This window comes from Rhincodon typus, chromosome 10 (genome assembly GCF_021869965.1).
Source record: "Rhincodon typus isolate 14 chromosome 10, sRhiTyp1.1, whole genome shotgun sequence".
NCBI lineage: Eukaryota > Metazoa > Chordata > Chondrichthyes > Orectolobiformes > Rhincodontidae > Rhincodon > Rhincodon typus.
This window is the reverse complement of record NC_063341.1, coordinates 30,912,968-30,939,953: the sequence shown is the minus strand read 5'-3', so window position 1 is coordinate 30,939,953 and position 26,986 is coordinate 30,912,968. Positions and strand designations below refer to the sequence as shown.

General features: G+C 39.7%; 1 protein-coding gene across 5 annotated transcripts in view; it reads right to left on the bottom strand.

Moving 5' to 3' along the window:
- Positions 1-4,018: 4,018 nt before the first annotated feature.
- lepr (leptin receptor) overlaps positions 4,019-26,986 on the bottom strand; it is a 139,116-nt gene continuing 116,148 nt past the window's right edge. For all 5 annotated transcript variants that reach the window (XM_048601737.1, XM_048601735.1, XM_048601738.1 and 2 more), the window contains 3 exons: positions 21,634-21,739; positions 10,098-10,173; positions 4,019-6,833 (listed from right to left, as the gene is read on the bottom strand). In XM_048601737.1, coding sequence (XP_048457694.1) covers positions 5,961-6,833; positions 10,098-10,173; positions 21,634-21,739 — 1,055 coding nt within the window. In that variant the 3' untranslated portion in view covers positions 4,019-5,960. The remainder of the gene's footprint in view (positions 6,834-10,097; positions 10,174-21,633; positions 21,740-26,986) is intronic.

Here is a 26,986-nt window from a genome sequence, read left to right as displayed (position 1 = left end):
CTATTAGGCAAATGTGATTAGGAGGAAGTACTACAGGAAAGAAGGACTCCAGTCTACTCCAATCTATCACGGAGTACCTTAGATAGTGATTTAGTCTCACAGCACAAAGCACTTCATATGAGAATATTGACAAAATGAAATCTAAGAAGAGAAATGACACCTGCTAAAAGAGTTTACCCAGAGGTTGCATTCTTATATATCAAAAGGTGTCAGCATTGTACCTTTACTCTCACTCTTGCAAATGTGAACTAACCTCTTGATTCACAGAAGTGACACATGTTTCAATACTTTGGGAAAGTGCACCATCAAACAGAATGAATATAGGTGAATATAGACCGCTTGAATTAGAGGTTCCAAAAACAATGTTGGTTTCCTTGTGTGTCAGAAACGTGACTGACAAAAAAAAACATGAAAAGTGTGTCTTTTTTGACACTAAACATGCCTCAGACCTGTGGTACTATTATGTTTGCAGCACAGTTAAAGCACCACAATTCCACGTACATCCTATTTTTTCCACTTACATTCAAGCAGGAGACTCAATTACATTCGTGCCATCTTCTCTAATTTTGTATTGAAAATGAAAATTCATTGGTATGTTAAAGAGAAGGACCATTGACTTCTGATATATTCATGGGGTAAAAGACTATTCCTCCATGAAACTCTGGCACTAACCAACCAGTGAGTGTTTTATGGCAAAGCATAGCAAAATGGAAAATAAACAGAGATGGTCGACATTAAAGCAGGGCAAAAAGGCAACAGGCTTGTTCACAAATACACAATACTACCACATAAATTGTTTCACAGTGGATCATAATTTCAGACTCTCTGTCCTCTGCAAGAAAAAAAACTGATATACAACTTGCTCCTCTTCCAAACAAAACATTACATTTTGAACACAATTCACCTCTAATATTCATCTAGGGACTTATTTTGTGGATGAATAAAATGGCAACATTAATAATAGAACTCTACTGTATGTGTTTTACAGGCAAAACATTTTCTAAAACACAACTGTACACAATGTTAAAAAGGTTACAAGTAATCCTTCACACATATCAAACCTGTCGTACACTGTGTATGTTTAAAAAAAACTTTGCAATATGTTATACATTATAGCCCATGCATAAAGGATATGATTACATTTCTGATTAATGTACCTAAGCACATTTTATTCAGTGGAACCATATTATTGAGTTTTAAAAACTGCAATTGTCTCACTTAAAGAAAACAGGGAATAGATATTTTGCCACATTAATTTTCCCTCAATTGTATTCTAAATACTTCTAAAAACGTAAATAACTATTATGTAAATGTTTGCTTACATGGTAAATATGTATTTGTTAACAAAATTTAATAAAAATGCAGATCAATGGGTGAGTGCACATATCTCAAATATCCTGTATCATTTAAACACTGACATGGAAATGCAAAATAATGAAAATGTTGGAAATCTGAAATAAAAACAGAAAATTCGGAAAGTACTTGGGTCAGACAGCATCATTGCAGAGGAAAACAGAAGTAATGGCATGAATTTTCATCTTTGAGGCAGGTAGCAGGAGTTGAGAAAATTCTTGGCTCAGTTCACCCACCTTGAAAGAAAGTGCAAGTGTAGACAGGATTTTCATTTGGTTGGGGTGGGGTCAGCTAACCCGGGAAAGAGTTGGAAGGCAGCCACAGGACTTTCTGGATGCCAAGGCATGCTGCTTACAGAGCCCACTTCACTGTTGTGGGACTTCACTCCAGTTGTAAGAACACCCACTTCTCGACTCCTTTACGATCTCCATGGCAATGGATGCACCCCAACATTCTTCCCTCATGTGCCCCACATCAAGGTTTACCCCAGCACTCAGGGTCATTAGAGTCACACACACGGAAACAAACCCTTTGGTCCAATCAGTCCATTCCGAACATAATCCCAAACTAAACTAGTCCCACCTGCCTGCTCTTGGCCCATATCCTTCCAAACCTTTCCTACTCAGGTACTTATCCAAATGTCTTTTAAACACTGTAATTGTGCCCACATCCACCATCTCCTCAGGAAGTGCATTCCACATGTGAACCACCCTCTGTGCAAAAACTTTGCTCCTCATGTCTTTTCAAATCTCTCTCCTCTCACCTTAAAAATATGTCCTCTAGTCTTGAAACTCCCCCATCCTAGGGAAAAGGCCCCTACCATTAAGCCCATCTATACCCCTCACAATTTTATAAACTTCTATAAATTCACCTCTCAATCTTCTATGCTCCAGAGAAAAAAACCTATCCAGCCTTCCCCTATGGTGCCTCATTTTCCCTCCCCCTACAATCCACTGACCTTCATGCAAAGCTATGGCACTTCTATGCATAAAACTCACTATATACTGCACATAACCAATGAATCCAGCAATGACAATCTTTTTCTTTATCTCCCCTCCCATTTCATTTCCAAGGGTTGTCCAAGACCAAGAACCTCTCCCATCCTTAGCACCTGTCATCAGACACATTCAAAGGATTTACATGCTGATAATCAACCTGTCTGGCCATGTTATGAATGCATCTTCCAAAACCAACAAGTTCTGGTATGGGACTCAAACCTGGAGCTTCTGGCCCAGGAGTAGGGATGTTACTACTGTGTCACAAGATTTAATAGTAACAATAGGATGTGTAAAATAAGTTTTAAAAATAGTAGAATCATTCATTGACAATTTTCCACTTCATTTTTAAAAAATCATTTTACTAGAAGCCACTGTAAAAGTGTTGATCCATTCTTTTAAACTATCAAAAGCAAAAATTCTAAGTACTTGGAACTTTAATTTTATACAAATAAAGATCGTGCAGTTGGACAATGGATCTTGAAGCCACAGCTATCATTCAAACAATCTTTTCCCTGGGCTCAACTGTTTCAGCAGTCTAACAGATGTCTGAGATCCCAGCAAAGCCTCATTATGCATTCTTGCTGAAAGTCCATGAATCATGAGTGCATTAGTTGCGTCAACTCCATGAAAATTCCAAAGGATGTGGATTTGCCCATCTCTGCTATGGAGCAGCCTGGTCTGGAGTGCAGATTGCAGGCCTGCACCCTTTAAAGGCCTTAGCGAGAATTGAAAACATCAGGAATGGGCTGCTATTTCTACACTTCTATAGAGTTTCCTCAACTTCATGAAAATTCAGGTCAATGTTTCAAGTCTGTGGCTTTTCATTAGACCAGCCCTGATGGGGCAGCACAGTGGCTCAGTGGTTAGCATTGCTGCTCACAGTGGCAGGGACAAAGGTTCAATTCCAGCCTTGGGCAACTGTCTGTATGGAGTGTGGACATTCTCCCTGTGTCTGCATGGGTTTCCTCCCACAGTCCAAAGATGTTAAGACTACGTGGATTGGCCATGCTAAATTGCCCATAGTGTCTAGGGATATGTGGGGTATGAGGATTAGCCACCGGAAATCCAAGGTTATAGGGTAGGGGTGTGGGTCTAGGTGGGAAAGGTTGTAGACATGCTCGCTGAGCCGGTGGCTTTGGATGCAAATGTTTCGTCACCAAGGTTCACTGGAGGCACACTGATGATGTTATCTAGCAGGGTGAAGAACTGTTTTCATCTAAACCCACCGGCTCGGCGAGCATGTCTACAACTTCATCCACAACCCGAGCTACAAATCTTCTCAAAGACTCTGGGTGGGATGCTCTGTGGAAGATCAGGGTGGACTCGATAGGCTGAATGGCCACACTGTAGGGATTCTATGATCCAGTTCCTTGAAAGATTTGTTCAGTTTCTGACTACAGATGTTGCCTAGCAAGCTGATTCAAGTTGATTGTTTGAAAGGAGGAAAAAGTAAAAGAACAGGCGTTCTATATTGCTTAACCATCATGAATCTAGCGATAGTATTTCCATATTTATTAGGAACACTTATCTTGGATTGCAAAGGAAAATTTGAGACTGTCCAATATGTCACTGACCTTTCGCAAATTACATAGGTGATCAGCGATCTATTAATTTCCAATAAACCAGCTGTGACAGAAATGTTTAGAACCCTAAGGAAGTACCTCAGCTCTTGCAAATGCCATTTATTGATAAACGGATCAAAAATAATCAAACATTGTTTGCAGGAAAATGTAAACGAGCTGGGAGAGAAAAATGGAAACCAGATTCCATGTCGTGTGGTTAGTGGTTAACAATTCCCACAGACTGCTCCCACACTTGATGCAGTGTAGAATCCACAATTTGTGCACACACGAGTTACCAGCCACATTTCTAGCATTATGTTGAAGGAAATTCATGGTCATCATGGTGGTGACCTGTACCAATGCCATGTGATTTTACCAAGCAAACAATTTAAATTCCTTCCTGTGAAAAATTCCTTCACTGATCACGTAAACACTCACCAAAAATAACTAAATACAATGCTCTTGATAGATATGGGCAGAAAAAGAATCAGCATGTAGCAGCATATAGGGAGCATAAACCAGGACAGATTCTTGAATCGACAAGACAAGAACCTTGAAACAAAAACAGAAATTGCTGGAAAATTTCAGTGGGTCTGGCAGCATCTCTGGAGGGAAATCAGAGTTAATGTTTTGGGTCCAGTGACTCTTCTTCAGAACCGTTCTGAAGAAGGGTCACCGGACCCAAAATGTTAACTCTGATTTCCCTCCAGAGATGCTGCCAGACCCACTGAAATTTTCCAGCAATTTCTGTTTTTGTTTCAGATTTCCAGAATTCGCAGTTCTTTCAGTTTTAAAACTAGAACCTTTCTCCTTTCGTTTTGTTCTCCAATTATTGATACTGCAATTGACATACATCTGTTTGTTGAGCAGGCTTTTTCTCAATTCTCCCCTCTCTTGAGAACACTAAAGACACTGATTAGTGGTGACATTCAATTCAACAGTTGATAGCAGATTGTTGGTAGGTTGATTGAGAGGGAATTTTCATATTTGGCTGCACTTTGAGTATACAGCAGTCTATTTAATCAAATGAGAATCAAATCTGATCTGCTCTCCCTGTACACAGGCACTTTCTAGTGACACCGAACAGTAGTCAAGGGAGGAATCCGCGCTACTTTTTCCCTTCCCAATCTCTAAGTAGACTAACACTGGCCAAATCCCTCAAGGCTCACATTAAGTTTGAATAAATGCATAAAAAATACTAATGTTGCATTAGTCTTGATTTCAACACAGGATGCAAGAAGGAGAAAACTAAAAGATTAAAAGAAAACAGACTTGCTAAGGCACTTGTTGCAAGTAATTTAATAGTAATTGTTGTCTGTTAAATAAAAACAAATTGAAGAGTGGTTACATTTGTAAATGGTTTGAACTGATTTTTTTCATACTAATTCTATCAATTAAAAGATAATAGGTGCATGGGCAGTGAGTCTCCATTTCTGAACTACATAATTAAGGCAGAAATGATAATCAGGATTTATTTTACTGTTTGATAATTAAGTACACAATTCTATACACTGTAATAATGTACTTATGGAAATAATAGCGTTTCATTCATTTTAATCAGACCGTGTTCAAATGATTGAGGGTGACCAAGAGAAGGAATATTTTGACAACTTTTAGGATACAGGCTTTCTTTTCTCTGAATTTATTGATCCTTCTATTGTCATCCTCTGAACTTTGCTGTCAAATTCAAATGTACCATCCTAAATCCTCCATTCTGCAGCCTATATAGCTATCAAGACTAATTTCAACATTTTGCTTTATAATTAATGCTTTTGAAACAATGGAACTTACCTCCAGCAAATTTTGAAGTTTGACTCTACTTCATCAATATTTGCTGATTTATCTAATCTTCTCTGACTTTTTACTGAATTGGTTGCATTGTGTCTTCGCACTCTTTCAGGTTTCACAAATTAAAAAGAATGCAAGTATGAACTGTCTAGCACAAATGGGAAGGTCAACTTCAGGCAACATACTTTTTGGGTTTGAAATGGATTTAAAAGTGAGCATGAACAATGTTTACAACACAATTTTAACAAAGACAAAATCTTCAGTCAACTGCAGAAAAACCATTAAGATGATTAGATGATACTTGATCTTCTGTATTGGTTATTATTGAGTGGTTATGTGTTTTTGTTTGGAATTGAGGCATATATGAGCTGAAATTCATCTGAGAAGAATGATCTTCATTAAGGCTGAATTTCAGCAATGAATCCAGGTAAGATATTGAATAAGTTTCAGAAGGATCCTGAAATTCCACTGGCAAATAATTTTTCAGAAATGGCAATTCTTCGGCATTGTGTCCTGTGGTGTTACTGTTTATATTGTTCTCAAATGACGACTGCCCCAAGTAGCAAAAATCCAGTTCTTCCTCATTTCCACAGTGTAGGACTTTGTTTTCTTGGTCCTGAAGTTCAGAAAAGCCCTCTGACGAATTAATAGAACGTGACTTGGTTTCATCAGTCTGCGTTAGCTGCAAGAAAGTCTGGTTTTCAAGTTCCCATAGATTGTTAGCCTCAGCACCTGAGGCATCAGTTTCATTATCTGAATACATGCCTTCATCTGAATTGCCGCTTATACACTTCCGTTTTTTGCGAAGGGTGTCTGCTTCTACACTTATCATAATCTTTGAATAATCAATGTTTGACAGCCCTGTGTTCTGTCCATAAGTGGTTTCCACATCACCTTCCATTTCATCGTGTGAATCTTCACTTTCATAAAGCATCTGAACTCTAGATGTGTCTGGATGTAGCTCTGAAACAATTTCACTTACAGAATTCACATCAATTATATCTTTATCTTCTTCAAATTGTGCAATCTCTTCCACGATGGCCACAGAAAATATTTCTGGTTCTACAAGGAGTGGGACAACAGGCATCACCCCTTCACGGTGTTTCCCAAATAGATTTGCATTAGTGAGCGACTGCAATATTAAAGACAACATTTGTAAAAAAAAATTACAAATTGAAGCTAGAGAAATATCAATTATAGTTGTTGCGAATGTCCACAACAAATTGATTCTACAAGTACTTAGTCAATAACCATCATCAGTATCACCTGATAATCAATAATATTCAATGGAATAGTATAATCGGAATATATCTGCCATATTTTATTAATCTTCCAACACCAACTCATTTTCAGACGTGAATTTTCATCAGAATAATTAAGAGTAAACAAAATAAATTTTATAGGATTCAATGACTGAACAAAGCCAGTTGGATGTCTAGTTATGTTGTGTGAGATACCTGCCATTTTGTGTCAAAATTTACATCTAGTCCATGGTACACAACTCTGGTGTTGACCATGTCAGGTGCCATTTTAGTAAGGCTTTAATAATTAGCATACTTGACCCATATCAGAAACAGGCATTAGGTCATTAACATAAGTGAATAAAAGGCCACATGCTTGCTTCTGCTTTCTGGCAAAATTGGCTGGTCTTGAACTAGCCAACACTGGTACTGATTACTTCTGGGAGAAAAAAGGATTAGTGTTCACCTTGAACCCAGACCCAAGATTCCTGACCTCACTCCTGACTCTGACCTCTAGGACCCCCTAAATTTCCTACTGGCCCCAAACTCCCAAACCATCTCTCAATGTCAGATCAAGGCCTAACCAACAATACTGCAGACCCTGTAAAGTTCCTTCTTGAACCCCTAACCTTCCCACCCTGATCAAACTCTGAGGCTCAGCCATTCCTTCTCTTGATCCTCATTAACTTACCCAATTGTTTCCCTGAACACTTGGGCACAAACCTATGTGAGCTCCTATATCTGCACCTTCTACATGATAATTAAAACTATATCCAAAATCCCATGATCCTTGGACCTCCCTTTATTGAATGCTGGCTGTAGGAGCTCCACAGGTGAGGTTGCCAAAATTCTAGACCATGTGGTTCAAGGGTCAACAGCTTTGAATGTGTCTGACTAAGCATGAGGAAACAGGAACAGATCATTTACCTCTTTCTGGTAGATCTTTTGACTTTCAGGTGAATATTATGTAGTTAATCTCTAATAAATTGGACAGTTGAAACCCTGACTGCAACGCTAAACTCAAGATCCAGAAATCAAGGTGTGGAAGCACCATCTGTTATTCTGTACTCAACTGTTGGACAATGTGGGGATGACAGGCAAGGTAGTGTTGATCTGGTGAGACACTCAATATTCAAACCAAAATGGAAGAACGGGCCTGGATCTTTGTGGCAGAGGAAGCCAAAAATCAGGAGTCACATCCCTGAACTTGGAACTTGTTAATTTTACAGGGGAAGGTTATGTTTTGCAAATATGTACTTTACCGAGGTAATGTCTGATTTGGTGACCAAGTATGTGAAACATAATATGCACAGATCAGCCTTGGCAGGAGCACATCTGAACTTTGTGGATTCATTTGGATAGACACGCTTCCCTTTTGGAAAGGTCAAACACCCCTTTTCGTATGGTCCTGGGATACCTTTCAGAGAGATAAGCTGTCCTTTAGGAGGTGTAAAATGCCTGCTTGAATTATTAAAAGCAGACATGAATATGCGTGAAAAGTGCAAAAATGCATTAACTATCCAACTTATTAGAGCTGCCAACAAATATGTCAAAAGCAATGGTTAAAAGGACTTGACAAAGAGAACTGTCTGAGCATTTAAAACTCTTAATTCAATAAATATTTGTAAGGAAAAGAAAACAAAGTGTCTGAACTCTTGGAAAACAAAAGTTTGCTACTTCATTCCATTTGTTGGCATAAGTTTAATGGTTACTATTATTGGATCAGCACTGCATTTCTGATTTTACACTTTCTATTTTCGCATTTGGGTCCTGCCATTTCACAGTTTTACTGACAGATCCTAGTTGTCACAGACTCTTTGAGCTTGGACTAGGAATTCAAAAGTTTGGTTTTTCAAGGGTTTTTCAGTTAAACAAAATGTTTGTGTTTAGAAGTGATTGTATTAGTTGAAACAAGTTAAATTCAGTGATTTATTATGAATGATTTCTTGAAAAAACAATTCTGCAATAGACACTTGGAACTAATTATGATTTTATCCCAGTATTGGTTATGAGGTCTCCTTGGATACTGAATAAGTTGTTATACTGGGTAAGGGCAAGGGTGGTGGTTGATGTTATGGGTTAGTATGAGTTGGCACTGTTACAACTGGGACTATAAAGGCTTCAGGAGTGCATGGAGTGGCCAAAGTTGAATTGGAGAGTGTGAGGAGTTATGGGGATGGGTGGATGAGCTTAGCCATAGGGCAGTGGGAAGGAGCTTAATTTGACACCAGTCGGGTATAGGGACTGTGTGTGGGGCCAAGGGGTTTTGAGGATTAGAGTTTTTCCTTGTTTTATTATGATTTTTAACTCTTGGACACAATGCCTGAGCCTTGAAACAGAACTTCACCAAGCCTGCCACTGGGAACTGCACCTTTGCTGTGTTCTAGGATCTTCTAGCCCCACTCCCAGAGAACTCAGCTACTCAAAATGAAAGTCCCAACATCCAGGACAGTTTCTCCTGAGCTGGGTTTGCAGAACTGGAAAATGTCTTAACCCTGCAGTTCTGACTCTGTCTTTCTCTAATTTTCTCTTTCATTTTCATTGAAGATCAAACTGGTTGGTGATTGAAAAGAAAGCATTTATTTAATTTCTAACTTAATTACTATTCACTTACTGACTAGTTTTAAAAGCAAATACCAAACATTTCTTTCAATAATAAAGTGTTTTTGGTTTCACTTGATTTTTTATTAAATTCACAAATTGTGAGAATAATTGCTCCACGGTGAAAGAATGTTGGTTCAATTTAAGAGATCTTTATAACAGAAGAATTTATATGAAATAGTAAAAAATGTTTACACAGTTTATTTAATCCATTTCCCTTGATAAGACTGCTGCCTTTTGATCAATTCCAAATCTAGGTTAAATGAGATTTAAACTGTTTTACTGCTCAATCAATTATGCATCATAATCACACCAGGTACACACTTATCCCTGCATTAACTATTTATTTCTCTGATGTGTTTATTCCCAGTTAGCTGTCATTTTCAGTGCAATAAATGTTTATTATTCCCCATATAATCTTTCACAAGAATTCATTAATTTTAATTTAATCAGTCTCGACTAACTATTAACTTCTGTCATCGGTTTTGTGTGTCTGTTAGTATTTATATTTCCATAAACAAATAAAAGGAATATAAAGAATTTTAAAAACCTACCTTTTTAAAATCAATTTCTTGAGCCCAAGAGCACTTGTTAGGATTGGGAACCTCTTTCCAGACACGATGTCTTATTCTGAATGCAAAAAATGTTTTCTATTAATTCATCATACATCAGATGCAAATTCTTAAGACTCATCACGTAAAAGATTAAGCAGATGAAATGACTGAGAATTTGTCTTTACTTGGTAACTAAAACTGACTCAATTTGTAAATTTAATGAGCATGTACACAGTATAATCATGCAAAGTCAACATAGTTTTACGAAGAAGAAGCCATGTTTGAAAAACTTAAGTTTTTTTTAAGGATATGGCTAGTAGGGTCTATCTAGGGCAAGGACAAGACGCAATATATCTGAATTTTCAAAAGCTGTATGTAAAAAAGCCACACAAATACTGTAGCCAAGACAAGAGCTCTAAATTAGGTTGACAGGTTAGTATGATACAGGATTGGTTAAGGGACAGAAATGACGAGTGGGCATCAAAGAGGTATTTTCAAGGTGATAGGCTGTGAAGAGTAGAGTGCCAGAAAGTGCAAGGATCAGTTCAGCAGTCTCACCTAGTTACACCTATTAATGACTTAGACAAAGAAAGAGAAAGTAATATATAAACTTTTGCCGATGAATCTTGGGCAGAAATGTAAGTTGAAATGAGGACACAGACATGCTGCAAATAGATATAGACAGGCCAAGTGAGTGAGCCACAAGGTGATAAATGGAGTATAGTGTGGATAAGTAAATAATGAAGTATTCACTTTGGTCCTCAAAGCAGAATATATTATCAAAGTCATACAACTTGTAAACATTGATGTTCCGAGAGACTTGGCTGTGGTCATACAAGGAACACAAAGCTAGTATGCAGCAAACAATCAGGAATTGTAAAGGAAAGCAGGAATGAGAATGTTACAGTTGTACAGTATTGGTGAGGCCAAACCTGGAATAACATCTGCAGCTTTCATCTCCTTATTTAAGGAAGATTATTCTTGTATTGGTAATAATGACGATTCATTAGATTGTTCCCTAGCAGATGAAAGGCTGAATAATTTAGGTCTATATTCTCTGTTGATTAGAAAAATGTCAGGTCATCTCATTAAAAGATACGATGGGCCAAATGACCTCCTCTTGCACTGAAACAATTCTGTGATTCTGAATGGATTTAAACCCACTGACCAGGGACCATCATTGTACGATGTACTGACCCCTACCTTGTGGAGGCTGAGCACCTGCTCTCACTTCTTGCTATTTCCCACAGACCTTGACCCCACCTCCAAACATCAAGGCATTTGTTCCAAGACTGTCATTGATCTCCTCTCCTTTCAAGATTTTCCCTTGATCTACAGCTCATACTCCCCCAAACTCAAAAAGCCACATCTACCTCCTTTCCGAAGTCTACAAAAACTGCCCTGGCAGATCCATTGTTTCAGCCTGTTCCTGCCATCCTGAACTTATTTTTTCCTATTTTGACTCTACATGTTTTCTTTGATTGTCCAGTTTCTTCTCACCTTCAACTATGATCTTCTAATTCCCTACATCATTTCAATAATTTCCAGTTTCCTGGCTCTCTTCACTATATGCACCCAATTTCCAGGTAGTGATGTGCCATCTACAACACCATCAGCTTCTCCACTTCTTCCTTGAACAAAGGCCCAAACAGTCCCAACCCACTATTATCTTCCTCCACCTGACAGAACATGTTCTTTCACTGAAGAACTCCTCCTCCTTTAACTTCTTGAATAAAAGCAAAATACCGTGGATGCTGGAAATCTCAAACAAACAGAGAGCATTGTCGAAATTCGGCAGTCTGACAGTATCGTGGAGAGTAAAACAGAGTTAATGTTTTAAGTCTGGTATGACTTCTTCAGAACAGTTCTGAAAAGGAGCTTTTGGACTTGAAATGTTAACTCTGTTTCTCACAAAGACCTGCTGAGTTTCTCCAGTATTCTGTTTGCTTCCTCCTTTAACTTGCCTCATTTACTCCAAACAACAGGCAGTGCTATGGGTACCTTCTTGCACCCTAGTCATACCTCTCTTTTCATGGATACACCCCATGTTCCAGTCCACACAGAACCCCTCCCCCAACTCTTCTTCTGGTATATTGATGACTGTAACAATCCCATTTCTAGCTTTCATTCAGGGCTGAAAAGTTTAATTTTACTTCCAGTTTCCATCCTTCTCACAACCTTATGATCACTTACCTTTCCTTCCTCGAATACTCTGGGATAGACGCTAAACTATTATGCAAAACAAGCCCACTGACTACCTCAACTGCACTTCCTCACACCCTGCCTCCTGTAAGGATTCCATTCCATTCTCCCAGTTTCTTTGTCTTCTCTGAATCTATTCTGACAAGCAATCTCCTACAACAGTGTTTTTGATATGTCTTCATTATTCACCAACAGAGGATGAACCCACGCCACTTCCCACCATTGAGGCTGATGGGGTCCTCAAACTTGTCCCATTTTCTGCACTCAGCTCTCACCCCTTCCCTTCCTTTGGAAAAGCATTTAGCATTCTCCATGTCCTCATTATTCACCCTACCAGTCTTCAAATTCAATCTATTATCCTCTTCCTTTTTCACTATTTTCAGCCCGAGGCCACCACCAAACACATTTGCCTCTTCCACTAGTATTCCAATGGGATTGTTCCCTCTGTGGAACTGTGATCAATTCCTGAATCAGTCCTCAGCAACTTGTCTTCTACCCCAGACATCTTTGCATGCAGTTGCAAGTGAGGCAATGGCCTAGTGGCATTATTGCTGGACTGTTAATCCAGCGACCTGGATAAAATTCTGGGGACCTGAGTTCGAATCCTACCACGGCAGGTAGTAGAATTTGAATTCAATAAAATATCTGGAATTAAGAGTCCAATGATGACCATGAAACCATTGTCAATTATCAGAAAATCTTACTGGTTCACTAATGTCCTTTAGGGAAGGAAACTGCCTTCCTTACCTGGTCTGGCCTACATGTGACTCCAGACCCACAGCAATGTGGTTGACTCTTAACTGCCCTCTGGGCAATTAGGGATGGACAATAAATGCTGACTAGCCAGCGACACCCTCGTCCCATGAATGAATAAAACAAAAGGTAGTGTAACACCTGGCCTTTTACTTTCTCCCTTCTCGCAAATATCTTCCATTGAAGCAGTGAGCTACTTGGACTTTTTTGAAATTGGTAACTTGTATTTGTTGCTTATAATAGTCACTTTAACATTGTGCAGACTAAACACAAATTGGGTAACCACTTTACAAAACACTTCACTCAGTTAGCAAGCATGGCTCAAGGCTCTGGTCATTCGATATTTCAATTCACCACCTTGTTTTGATGTTCACATTTCTGTCCTTGGCCTGCACCAGTGTTTCAATGAAGCTTAACACCAACTCAATGAACAACACATCATCTTCCAATTAAGCACTTAGCCTCTGGGCTCAATATTGAGTTCAACAATTTCTGACCATGAACTCTGGACTGAATTTTCCACTCCCTAGAATGGTGAGTGCAATGGTGAGAAATGGGGGAAAATATGTCATCAATGCAAAAAAATCAGAATTTCTAAGTTGAAAAAAATTCTGATTTTTCCTTTAAAGTTAAAATAGTGAGATCTGAATATTGTTAATGAGCAGCAACTACTTTATTTCCATGAATATCACCAAGCCCAACTCACCTCATTTCTATGCAGCTTCTAATTCTACTCTCTTTCCCCATGTCACCACATTCAGTCAAGGGGCTAGTCTGATTCCAGTCCAGAGTTTGGCCATGGTCAGTCAATTGGGCAAACCCCAGAGTTCAGGGATCCGTGTCTTTGGAGTCTTGGGACTGAGCCATGGTCAGTCCTATAGGTCTGGTGCAACCAGTCTAGGGATTACAGGTCAAAAAAAACAAAAGAACTGCAGATGCTGAAAATTAGAAACAAAAACAGAAATTGTGGGATAATCTCAGCAGGTCCGGCAACATCTGTGGATAGAAGTCAGAGTTAACGTTTCAGGTCCAGTTCTGAGGAAGGATCACTGGACCCAAAACGTTAAATCTGATTTCTCTCCAGGGATTACAGGTAGATCAGCAGCAAGTTTGGAGACATCAGTCCAGTGTTTGGGCTTGCTTAGTCAGGAAAGTCAGGAATCATACAGTACACAGTCTGTACTGCCAAAAATACACTAAATCTACACCAGTCCCAAGTTCTAGCATGAATCCCAAAGTTCTCACATGTCAGTCTGGTGAGTGGACCATGGTCAATCCTGTGACTTTGGGCACTAATTGTAGGGGACAGTCTTTGATTTCCAGGAGAAAGTGAAAAACTCAAATCTGGGTATGGCATCCATTGCTCTGGGATGCTCAGTTAAATACTCCAACCCTTCTGTCTTGAATTGCCGTCTTTTAGTGGAATACTTAACTGAGCATCCCAGATCATAGGAGGAGATGGGAAGCACTAGATGGTGGAGGGTTTTACAAATGATGATCATTCCAGCCTCAACATAAGAAGAGTGTATGACCAATAAGTGCATAGCAATTCACAAAGCCACGGGGTACAGGGATAAATTGTGGACATTAGTAGAAACAGAGAGAAGCTGAGAGGTCACTGGAGACACAGAGACAGCAACACAAAAGGTAACCTTCTACATTTCAGGTGGAGTCTGCAAGTCACTTTAAAGTTGATCATTTGCAATCTTCAATCCAAAGTTAATTGCGCAATACCAATACTAAAATTGTTACCACTGCATTTTCTCTTTGCGGGGTGTAATAAAGCTATGTGAACTGGACACTTTGCTAGGGCAGTTGCATTAATCATGCTTCGACTGATTCAGTAATGCCACCCATCTGACATCAAATTGCACTCCATATCCATGAACATTATAAATTACGGTCCCAAGAATTCCTGACCATTACATTGTGCGCACTAATTGTTTCCTTGTTATGACAGCTAAGAAAACCTAATTAGGTGTTACCTTAAATTTGTCACCTGGCCTTGACATTTAAGAATCACAGTTCAGAGCTAAAACTGGAAGACTATGCTTCAGAGCTGCCACTTTGCCACATTAAACAGTAAGTATGCAAGAACAAAAACAGAAGTTGCTGGAAAAGCTCAGCAGGTCTGGCAGCATCTGTGAAGTAAAAATCAGAGCTAACATTTCGGGTCTGGTGACCCTTCCTCAGAACTAACAGAACATTAACTCTGAGTTTTTCTTCACAGATGCTGCCAGACCTGCTGAGCTTTTCCAGCAACTTGTGTTTTTGTTCCTGATTTACAGCATCCGCAGTTCTTTTGGTTTTTATTTAGTATGCAAGAATATAGTCAGTGATGATCAAAGGGGAGGGATATCACAATGACATTGTGCCAGAACTTCACTCCCCCAGTACAGCATGAACACTGCAACATACATCTCGCTTAGATTGCGTAAGTCAGAGTTCCTTATCAAGACATGACATTCGTCTCCTCATGAAGCCTTTCTGGCACACCGCGTCAGGATATTAAATAATGCTCCATTGTAATTCACTGGATGATTCAGGAGTATTATTATTGAAATAGTCTCCTCCTGGCATTCCCCACAGATCATTGGGCTCACACTTCTGACACGGACATTGCCATATTGGTACATGTGCAAAGACAGCATAGAAAGAGATAGCAATTACAACTTTGTCCAAAAATTGCAACTTCCTGAGATTGCTGCACAGCCTCCAGACAGGGAGAAGCTGCAGTTCAAGATCCACGAAGTAGAACCAGGAGTCCCTGTTCAGAAACATTGTGTAGGCACAGCCTAGAGATGTTCCAGCCATCATCACTGAACAGAGATGTACAACAGAGTTGCACTCAGAAGGGCAGAATTGCTATCCCATCCCAGTAACCAACAAGGATTTTTTATGATTCATTCATGGGATAGGGGTATTGCTGGCAAAGCCAGCATTCATTATTGACTCCTAATTATACCGCAGAAGATTATGCTGAGCTGCCTTCTTGTCCTACTGCTATCTTTTGGGGACACCCACAATGCTGTTAGGAACAGAGTTCCAGAACTTTGACCCAGAAACAGTGAAGAAATGGCAATACAGCTCCAAGTCAGAACAGACTGTGGCTTAGAGTTGAATTTCCAGGTAGTGATGTGCCATGCATCTGATGCCTTTCACATTCTAGGAGGTAGACATTTCTTGTTTGTAAGGTGATATTGAAGAAGCCCTTGTTGAGTGCCTGCAGTGCACCTTGTTGATGGTAGATATTGTTGCCATTCTGTTGTGGTGCAGAAGTGAGTGATTATTGAAGGTGCCAATCAAGCAGATCGCTTTATCCTGGATGGTATCAAGCTTGCATGTTGGTATTGCAACCATTCAGGCAAGTGAAGACATTACGGAGACAGAAGAAAGCTACAGGATTCCTAGCCTCTGGCTTGCTCTTGTAGCCATACTAATTATGTGGCTGGTCCAGTACAGACCTCTGGTCAATACTATCTCCTAGGTGAGGTGATGGCCTAATGGTATTATTGCTGGACTGTTAATCTAGAAACCCACGTAATGTTCTGGGGAAACTGAGATAACAAGGTGTAGAGCTGGATGAACACAGCAGGCCAAGCAGCATGGCAGAATTTGAATTCAACAAAAATCTGGAGTCGAAAGATTACTATGTCAATTGTTGGAAAAAAAAACATCTGGTTCACTAATGCCCTTTAGGGAAGGAAACTGCCATCCTTACCTGGTCTGGCCTACATGTGACTCCAGACCCACAGCAATGTGGTTGGCTCTTTAAGGCCCTGTAGCCTAGCGAGCTACCCAGTTATATTAAATTGCTACAAATAGAGAGAAAAGATTACAGGCGTTTCAAGGAGCATCTGAGGACCTGTGTAGCATGTCCCAATCTTTGACCCGCAGATGAAACAGAGATGTCATGGATGCATTTATTTTTAGATCACAGCTGTTTATATTATTACCCCATGCAAGGTAAGTCAAACAGCCTGAGCAATAGGGTTCTCCACAATTGCTAGTTTCCCTCAGGTGTGGGATGTTATAGACTGTGGGACATTGCTTTGACAGCATTTTGGCATCAACCTGTAGAGTTCATCAACATAAAAGTTCAACTTACCTGGGTCAAAAATGTCAAATTTTGAAAATCTGCACCAAACGTTCTGGGAGTTGCCATGATGGGTATATACCAAAGAACTCAGGTTCCTGTCTCTTCGAACTGTACAGGTAGTGGGAGACAACTTCTCCCCCCTCCAAATATGGCTGATGACATCTTTATAAAATCCTTGTAGGAGTTGATGTTGTTTATCATAAATGGGCAATACTTGGCCTTTTCTTTCATCCTTGGAATGTCTGAAGGAGATCCTCATATCTCAAATGATTGTAACTTCACCAGGTCCAACAGTGGTGACAAAGACATTGGTACAGATATTTTAAGCGTGCAAGTGTATATATATTTATAAAAGTGTAAGAGCTTTACCATGAAATGTTTCCCATGAAGCAGTGTACCCTCAGTAATTCCTTTTCTTCCTTTTCCTCCCAGTATGCCTAAGTCAGTCCTGACACCTGCAGCTGGGGTGGAAGGAGCCAGTTCTGTAGTTGGAAGGCTTGGAGTCTCCGGATCCTCTCTATGTGGAAGAGGTATGTGGAGTGAGGTCAAAGTCCCTCAGTCCCCTCTTACCTTGTCACTGATGCCGAGTGCCTATGGCTACTGTGATGAAGTGCAAATCTGTGCACAGTTACTGACAGTGCTGGACCTGAGTCTCCATGGTGGATGCTAACCTGTCTATGGAGACAGCCACAGACATGCACAGCAGAGCCAGCGCTGTACCAATGATGTTGGAGACTTGTCCATCCTTCAATCCAGATCACCGGCTGTCTCTGGTGAATCTGCCTGCTGTTTTTGTGTCAGGTTGTACATGTTAGTGAAATCATTAAAAGTCAAGACCATGGATCTTCTGCATTGGAATGAATATGTGCCTGCTCTCTGGCAATCCTCTCAGTGACAGAGACTGGGCGTGTTTCTTCCTCGACTGGCTGAGGAGACACATCGGTGATATGCTCAGCAAATTATGCTCCTGAGTCTAATCTAGACAGAGAACCTGCCAAGGTGAAAGTCTCTGAGTGGGTGGGGGGTGAAGGTACAAGCCTTGTCAGTATATCCTCAGAGGCTTGAATGCATCCTCCTCAGAGGTGGAGGTGGAGCTGAGGGTGTCTGGCACTGGCCTTTGTGGGGTGGTGTATCATTGAGTGTCACTAGTGCCTGCATAAGTGAAGAGAGGGAATTAGCTCTTTCAAGGAGATGACAGCTTGTGCAGGTTAAAAATTAGTTAGCGTGGGTGGTAATGGGAGCACAGTGCAGCACGGCACATAATAATGAAGCTCACTGGGTTGTTTGCCTGTGAGTGGTTGCACTCTCTATATTCTGTCAGTCCAGATGTGAGACATTTCCTCCTGTAATTACACAAAAGGAGAGATTAACCATGACAGAAGTGGGAGAAAGGAGTGTTAGTGATGATGGTTGAGCAGCACAGGTGTTGAGGTGTCCCCAGTCAGTGGGGAAGAAACAGAGGACAGGAGAGTTGAGCAGTTTGTGAGGATAAGGTGGATGAGTGCAGTGGCAGAGGTACAGTGAGTGGTGGTCCTGTGAATGTGAGGTAGGAAAGAGAAAATGCTGACACTTACCTTTGCAGACTGTAGAAGATCATTAATCTTCTTCCTGCACTGCTATGTGTTGCAATCCAACCAAAGCACTGCACTAAACATGAGGTCCATGCTGACTGAGTCCAATGGCATGGTCTTTTTTGCCAGCCAGCTTGTATACACTGTTCTCCTTTCCATCATTGTATTCACCAGCACCTCCAAATCCCTGTGGGTGAACTGAGGAGATAACTTGCCTTTCTGAGCCATTTCTATGGGGATAACAGTGTAATTTTACTATGCAGAAGGCAATTTCAGACTTGTAGTATCTGAAGAAATGAGCAGCTTGTTGTAAATATGATGCCAATGGCATGAACATGGCAAATGCTTGTCATTGGCGAGAACCTCCCCCTCTCCTGCTATGCAGTTCCACGGGATGGGAGCTGTAGAGGCTGGCTGAATAATTAGTGAGATGAAGAGTGAAAGATTGCATGAGAAAATTCATTGTCAGCCATGGCAGATTGGACACATGAATCTCACTTGGAAAATCACTTTGCCAAAAAATTATGAAAATTCAGACCCCACTCTCTCATTTTGTTTTTGTTTTATATCTTGAACCTTTCCTTCACATTCTTGCTTTCGAACAGTTATTATTTATTTTGACATTCACACTATGGCAAAGGCTTTGCCTCTTTAATACGATCATTACTTTCCTCCCTTTGCCTTTTGTTCCAAGATACCTTTGTCATATAACCTCTCCCAACCTCGATTCTATCACAGATCTTTCCTTTTATTTTTGAAAATGAGACTTGGACACCACTGAAAGAAAGAACTGCAGCAGCAAGTGCAAAGGATCAGCAAACACAGGGAATTTCGACAATCAGCTACAACTCGAGAGAGGAAAGCCAAGAATAGCACTTGATCCAGCTATTTTAATAGCTGAAATGTTGCTGCAAGTACTAAAACAATGTAATGATAACTTAGATGTTTTAAAAATTATGTAACATTACCATTCCTGCCTCTCTGTTCTAAATAAGAACTTAAAATGAAAATCCAAAGCTATCACCTGCATATCACCGCCAAGATATCTGGCAACATAAAGACAAAATATGATGTTGTACAACATGTCTGAAAATTGGAAAAGATTCAATCAAACAATCCCATGCCATCATATTGTTTAAATCAAAACTGTCTGTAAGAGCAAGACAACAAAGTGCAGGGCTGGATGAACACAGCAGGCCAAGCAGCATCATAGGAGCAGAAAGGCTGACGTTTCAGGCCTAGACCCTTCATCAGACAACTATCTCTGTAAGAGCAAGACACTTAGTTCTTAAAATTTGAATGATTACTGTCAGCGGAAAACAAACTGATAATGGTGAGAATAGCTTGAACGATGTGAGGAATATAAAGAATTTTTTGACCTCTACATGGAAATATAGGAACAGGAATAATAACTTGCTTTAATGACCACTTTCATTTCAATGAGCAATACATCATTAAACTATTTAAATGCATTCAATGGAATGTTGTAGGGCAGACAATATGGTGCAGCTATACATTTATCATTTTGCGCTGATTCTATTACCTCTAATACAAGTATTTTATGTAAGTCACTCTTTATTTGGTGTGCTATTATATATGGGGATTGGGGGTGGGGAGGAGATGGGTTCAGGGTTCAGGTGGTTAGCTTAGATGAATGGTGTGCGATGCAGAGTGATGCCAACAGCATGGGTTCAATTCCCACCTGGCTGAGTTTAGCATGAAGGACTCTCCTTCTCAACCTTGCCCCTTGCTTGAGGTATGCTGACCATTAGGTTAAACCACCACGTCATCTCTCCCTAATGCAAGAGTGGCTCTATGGTGACTTTACCTTTTATAGTATAATGTGACATTCAGCTGCAGCTACACAATGCCCTTTGTTATGCCACATCTTAAATGCTATGGACAGCTCTGGGCACTGTACAATATGAAGGGTACACTGGCCTTCGAACAATGCAGAATAACCAGAATATTATCAAGATAACATGGACGAGTTTATGAAAAGGTCTTGCATAAACTAGGCTTAAACTAGGCCAGAATAAAAAAAATTAAGGGATGAGCTTATTGAAGTTTTGAGGATTTTAAAAGGAATAGAACAAAAGCAATTTAAATTTTAAATTTAATATCATTAGAAACCTTTCCTGCTGTTGGTGGGTTCTAGCACAATGAGGTCTAATCTTAAAATCAGAAAAAAGTTAGGACAAACCTCTTCAGACAAACAATGGTATCACCATGAAACTCACTCTTACACACACAAAAAATATTCGGTTTAGATTAACTCAATTAATAATTTTAAATCTGACATCAAAATCAAGGTAAAAATTTATATGGAATTAAGACGGGGTACTGAATGTGGAACAGATTAAAAGGTGTCAAGCAGTTTACTGGAGTTCTTATATTTCAAGTAATTACTAAAAAAAATGGCTGTAGTGAAAATACAAACTATTAATAAATACTTAAGTGGTAATTTTTAAATCTACTTTCCCATATAGTATGTTTATTATTTGTCAGGATTTGAGCAATATTGGGAAAAACCTTGCTCTAAGAAGGTGTTAATAGGTCATCTCCTTGAAATGTTGCATTCCCTTTTGTTGTTACTGTCATAAAATCATGAAATTTAAAATGCAGAACTGTGATACCTGTCAGGCCCCTCATAATACATATGCAAAGCCTGACTGATTCTTGAGTCAGAACTTTGAAAAATCCATTTAACTACTCCAAGCCCTCAAATAAGTCTCAAAATCCATTTTTCTTTGTGATAGTTGCAGCCTATTCCTGAAACACAATCTGAAGAATAAGAAAATAGTCTTTGAATTTCTCTTAAAATCAATATCAGAAAAGCAACTATTTCAGCCTGCACCTAAGTGAAGTTTAAAATTTTAATATTTCTGTATCTAAGAATTTTAAAACATACCTGTGCTTAGATATTAGAAAAGTTCCAATCAATAAAACCGATGACAAAAATACAAGCGGTAAGATAACGTTCTGCAATCCATCATTGTTGGTCTTTGCCACCTCTCCTAAAAGAAGAATATAATTTATAAAGTCAATATGCAGCACAGAAATAAACATGAGTCTGCTGGCTTCTCAGGATCATTAAATCGCAGATTGTGTTAAGTAAAAACATTTGATGCAAAACGATATTATTGACCTCCGTGGTATGGTTTCTGGCTCAATCTCTGGCTTGTGCTGAGGTAGCTGATTACTGAAGTGGCAGTGGGAGTGCTTCCATTGGTGTCTACAGGTACACAATAAACAGATGTGAGGAAACTGTATCTGTATCATATGGAAATCAGCTCTTGTTCCTTCCCCTCTTTGTTGGATATGTGCTTGGATGACGATGAGGTCAAGATCAAATTGTACTGTGGCATCTCTCACAGTTTAAAAGCCTGCTCACAATTACTGTCAATCTCACAAATGAAGGATAGTTTATTTGGTGAAGTAAAAGAATGTTCCAGGGATCTGTGGCACTCAGCATATGTCAGTGGATTCAGGAGAAAAATGGTTGGGCACTCTTTTTATAAACCACCCATATCATGATTTGAATACATTATGGCGACATACACTTTAATATGCATTAGGCATTAAAAACAATCAGCAACACAGTATAAAAATGTACAATAGCAACCCATGAGTCATGAGGGTGCATAGTATTATAGGATTCATCACATGGAGGAATATAATACCACAGAATGAATCATTTCACTATAGTTACAATGTTGCAGTATATTGATGTACAATCTGGTCCCAACTTAGTATCCCTGTTTCTGCTAACTCTTGTCCATCATTTACCTAATTTAAAATATTATATAAAATACACATGAGCACATGCAATGCTGGAACTTAATGCATTTAGCAACCTTTGTAGAGTGCTCAAGCTTAATACTTTCTTAGCTATGTTCCATACTTATATGAAAATCTTTAAAACCTGTCACATATTGCTAAACCTCTACAGTATGCTTTAAATGGAAAGCATAGTGAAACCTGGATACATTTATAGTTAATTCTTCTGTTTGTTTAGGTGAAAGGGTTGTTATTCAGTTGTCAACTGTACTTCCAAAGTCAGGCATTGATGATTCTATTTAAAGGTATAATGAAGCATTTTGGCATATCATGAGGACATCAGTGGTATGTTCTTTCTTGTATCGATGGTCAGGATGGCTGAGATGAGAAATGTTTAAAAAAACTGTCACTTTCTATTCCATCAGACAGCTTCATTCCAACTCAAACTTGGCCTCCTTCTTTTGATTTTAATCCCCTCCTGTCCTCCTTAAGCATCCTTTAAGCATCTGATCTAAACTCACAGACACTGCCCTCAAAACTATGCCATCCCATTACAAACAAACAAACATGGAACAGCAGTAGGCCACATGGCCTTTTGAGCCTGCTCTGCTATTCAATAGGTCATGGTTAATCTAATATTAACCTCAACTTTACATTTTTACATATCCCCAATAATCTTTCATCCCCTTCAAAATCAAGAATTGATTTAAAATATGTGTTCCTTTTTGAGGAAGGGAATTCCAATGAATCACAAACCTCTGAGAGAATTTTTTTCCTCATCTCTGTCTTAAACAGGAAACCCCTTATTTTTAAACTAAGATCTCTGGTTCTAGATTCTCCCACAAGGGAAAACATCTGTTTTGCATCCACCCAGTCAAGTCCATTCAGGATCAGAGGAGGTGATAGCCTTGTGGTATTATCACTGGGCTGTTAATCCAGAGATCAGATAACATTCTGGGGACCTGGGTTTGAATCCTGCCACAGTAAGCAGTGGAATTTGAATGCAATGAAAATCTGTAATTAAGGGTCTACTGATGACTATGAATCTGTTGCTGATTGCTGGAGAAACACAATGTGTTTGATTCTCGACTGCCCTCAGGGCAATTATGGCAATAAATGCTGACACCACATCATGTGAATGAATTAAATAAGACTTAAGGCTTAATTTTAACCTGCTGGTCATCCAATGAAACATAAGCACACAGGACTGCAGAATTTTTTTTAAACAACGTAACAGATGTTCATTATACAAAGAAAAAAAATAAACTAAAGCAATCCAAGCTATATAAATATTAAAACATAGTTCAGAAAAATCTTAAACCACACATCAAAACAAAGTTTTTGATAACTCCATCACATCATCATTTAACAACATCAAATCCAGGGAGGTTACCTTTTTGTTTCAACTCTAAGGTCAGACTCAACTGATTCATTCCAGTTCTTTTCTTTCAAATGTTATTTGATCTGAATTGATTTATTGTAGCTACGTGTACCTACGTACAGTGAAAAGCTTTGTTTGCGAGCAGTACAGGCAGATCATAGCAAGCAAGGACATGCAGATATAGGGTGCTTGGTGTGGGGCATACAGGTTACAGGAGGTATGCAAAACAGGATCAACATTACTGACTTAGAATTTAGGTTTAAAAGTGTGGAATGGTTATAAGAAGTGTTAGAATAAGATCTGCTGTAGGGTGCTCACAAGAAGTCACCCAGTGTTGGCGTCATCTTGAATTTACCTTAGCATGATAAAGATAAAGTTGGTCATAATCGTACTAGACAATAGGGTTGCTCTGTCATTAGAGAGAGATGACTGGTGGTGGTCTGACCTGAGGGTCACCACGCTTCAAGCAAAGGGAGAAGTTGAGAAGGAGAGTCCTTCATGGTAACCTCAGTTGGTGCAGGAGTTGAACCTACTCTGTTGGTATCACTCTGAATCGCACTGTAAGTATTCTTAATTGAATATTCATGAAGTTGAGAGACTCATAGACATTTAGAGCATAGAAGGAAGCCACTTGGCCACTGTGTCGTTCAACAACGATCTGACTAGACTTATTTCATTTTCCAACTCTTGGCTCTGGAGATGCTGGCAATGTAAGCAGATATCTAAATACTGCTTAAATGTTAAGAGAGTTTGTGACTCAATCACCCTTTCAGACAGTGACTTCCAGACTCCCACTACCCTCCGGGTTTTTTTTTAAATTGTGCTCATGTCATTTGGTTGCTGCCAGCTGTGTTACCATTTGTTGTCCCTTGCACTGAGTGGGCAAGTTAGGCAATTAAGAGTCAACCAATTGCTGTGCGTCTGGAATCACATGTAGACCAGACCAAGTTATTATGTCAGTTTTTCATCCTTAAAGGACCTTAGTAACAACCATAATATCAGATTTTAAAAATTGAATTTAAATTTCATCACCTGATCTGGTAGGATGAGCTCATGTCCCCAGAACATTAACATGGGGTTCTGAATTACTACTAATTACTATCACTGCACATAATTTCCCAATAAAAAACTGTCCTTGACTTTGGTCTTAGCCTTCTACTTACCATAAATCTGTGCCCCCTGGTTTCTGTCCACTCTACTAATGGAAAAAGTGTGAGCTCCAATGGTGAGAAATCTGAGGCTCCTTCAAGGAGCAACTGTATTAATCAGGCACCACACAGTATAAGCAAAAGGACATCTGTGATCACAAAATCCTGCATGTGAAATGCATGGGTGGCCAACTATGTTGAATAAAAACCCTGGCCACAAGCAATCTTGATCATGTCACCGATCATTACTAATTAATCCTCGTCTCTGTGATGCAGAAGTATTCACAGGTATCATATAAAGTGTCACATATAATCCACAATTCACAATCACATTCCAAGGTCTCATATGCTGCACAAGGTACTGCAGCTGCTTTCCTCATAGTGAGCTGTAATTTTTTCTCAACATTCTCTTATATGCAATGCTGCCCCTTGAAGGAGCCTCAGATTTTGCACAATTGGAGCTCACACTGTTTCCATTAGTAGAGTGGACAGAAACCAGAAAAACTGACAATAATAACTTGGTCTGGTTTACATGTGATTCCAGACCCACAGCAATTGCTTGATTCTTAATTGCCTAACTTGCCCACTCAGTGCAAGGGGCAATCAGGGATGGGAAACAAATGGTAACACAGCTGGCAGCAACCAAATGACATGAACACATTTTTAAAAAAACCCGGAGGGTAGTGGGAGTCTGGAAGTCACTATCTGAAAGGGTGATTGAGTCACAAACTCTCTTAACATTTAAGCAGTATTTAGATATCTGCTTACATTGCCAGCATCTCCAGAGCCAAGAGTTGGAAAATGAAATAAGTCTAGTCAGATCGTTGTTGAACGACACAGTGGCCAAGTGGCTTCCTTCTATGCTCTAAATGTCTATGAGTCTCTCAGCTTCATGAATATTCAATTAAGAATACTTACAGTGCGATTCAGAGTGATACCAACAGAGTAGGTTCAACTCCTGCACCAACTGAGGTTACCATGAAGGACTCTCCTTCTCAACTTCTCCCTTTGCTTGAAGCGTGGTGACCCTCAGGTCAGACCACCACCAGTCATCTCTCTCTAATGACAGAGCAACCCTATTGTCTAGTACGATTATGACCAACTTTATCTTTATCATGCTAAGGTAAATTCAAGATGATGCCAACACTGGGCGACTTCTTGTGAGCACCCTACAGCAGATCTTATTTTAACACTTCTTATAACCGTTCCACACTTTTAAACCTAAATTCTAAGTCAGTAATGTTGATCCTGTTTTGCACACCGCCTGTGTGGTGTAACCTGTATGCCCCACACCAAGCATCCTATATCTGCATGTCCTTGCTTGCTATGATCTGCCTGTACTGCTCGCAAACAAAGCTTTTCACTGTACGTAGGTACACGTAGCTACAATAAATCAAATCAAATCAAATAACTCCATCCCCGCCTCTTTGACCTGTCTGTCTCTTCTCCACCTATCTTCTCCTCTGTCCATCTTCTATCCGCCTCCCCCTCTCTCCCTATTTATTTCAGAACCCCCTACCCCTCCCCCATTTCTGAAGAAGGGTCTAGGCCCGAAATGTCAGCTTTCCTGCTCCTCTGATGCTGCTTGGCCTGCTGTGTTCATCTAGCTCTACACCTTGTTATCTCAGATTCTCCAGCATCTGCAGTTCCTACTATCTCTGAACCAATGATACAGCACCTGTTCTTGTCTCTGTGGCCACAGTCTTGGTCTTCATTGACATGACCACCAAATGAGTGAAGCTCAGTGCCACCACCAAATGGGGACACCCAGGTACACCCTGAATTTTGCTATCTTCTAGAGCATTCTAGGCGCAGTGCGCTATAGACATAGATCACAGCGAGGATGATGAACTTCATTAATGGGGAAAGGTTCCAGTTGTTCAACATCCATCACAGTTGTGATCATGGTGAACACATTTTAGAATTCTGCACCAGGTACCCTGGAAGTTACCATG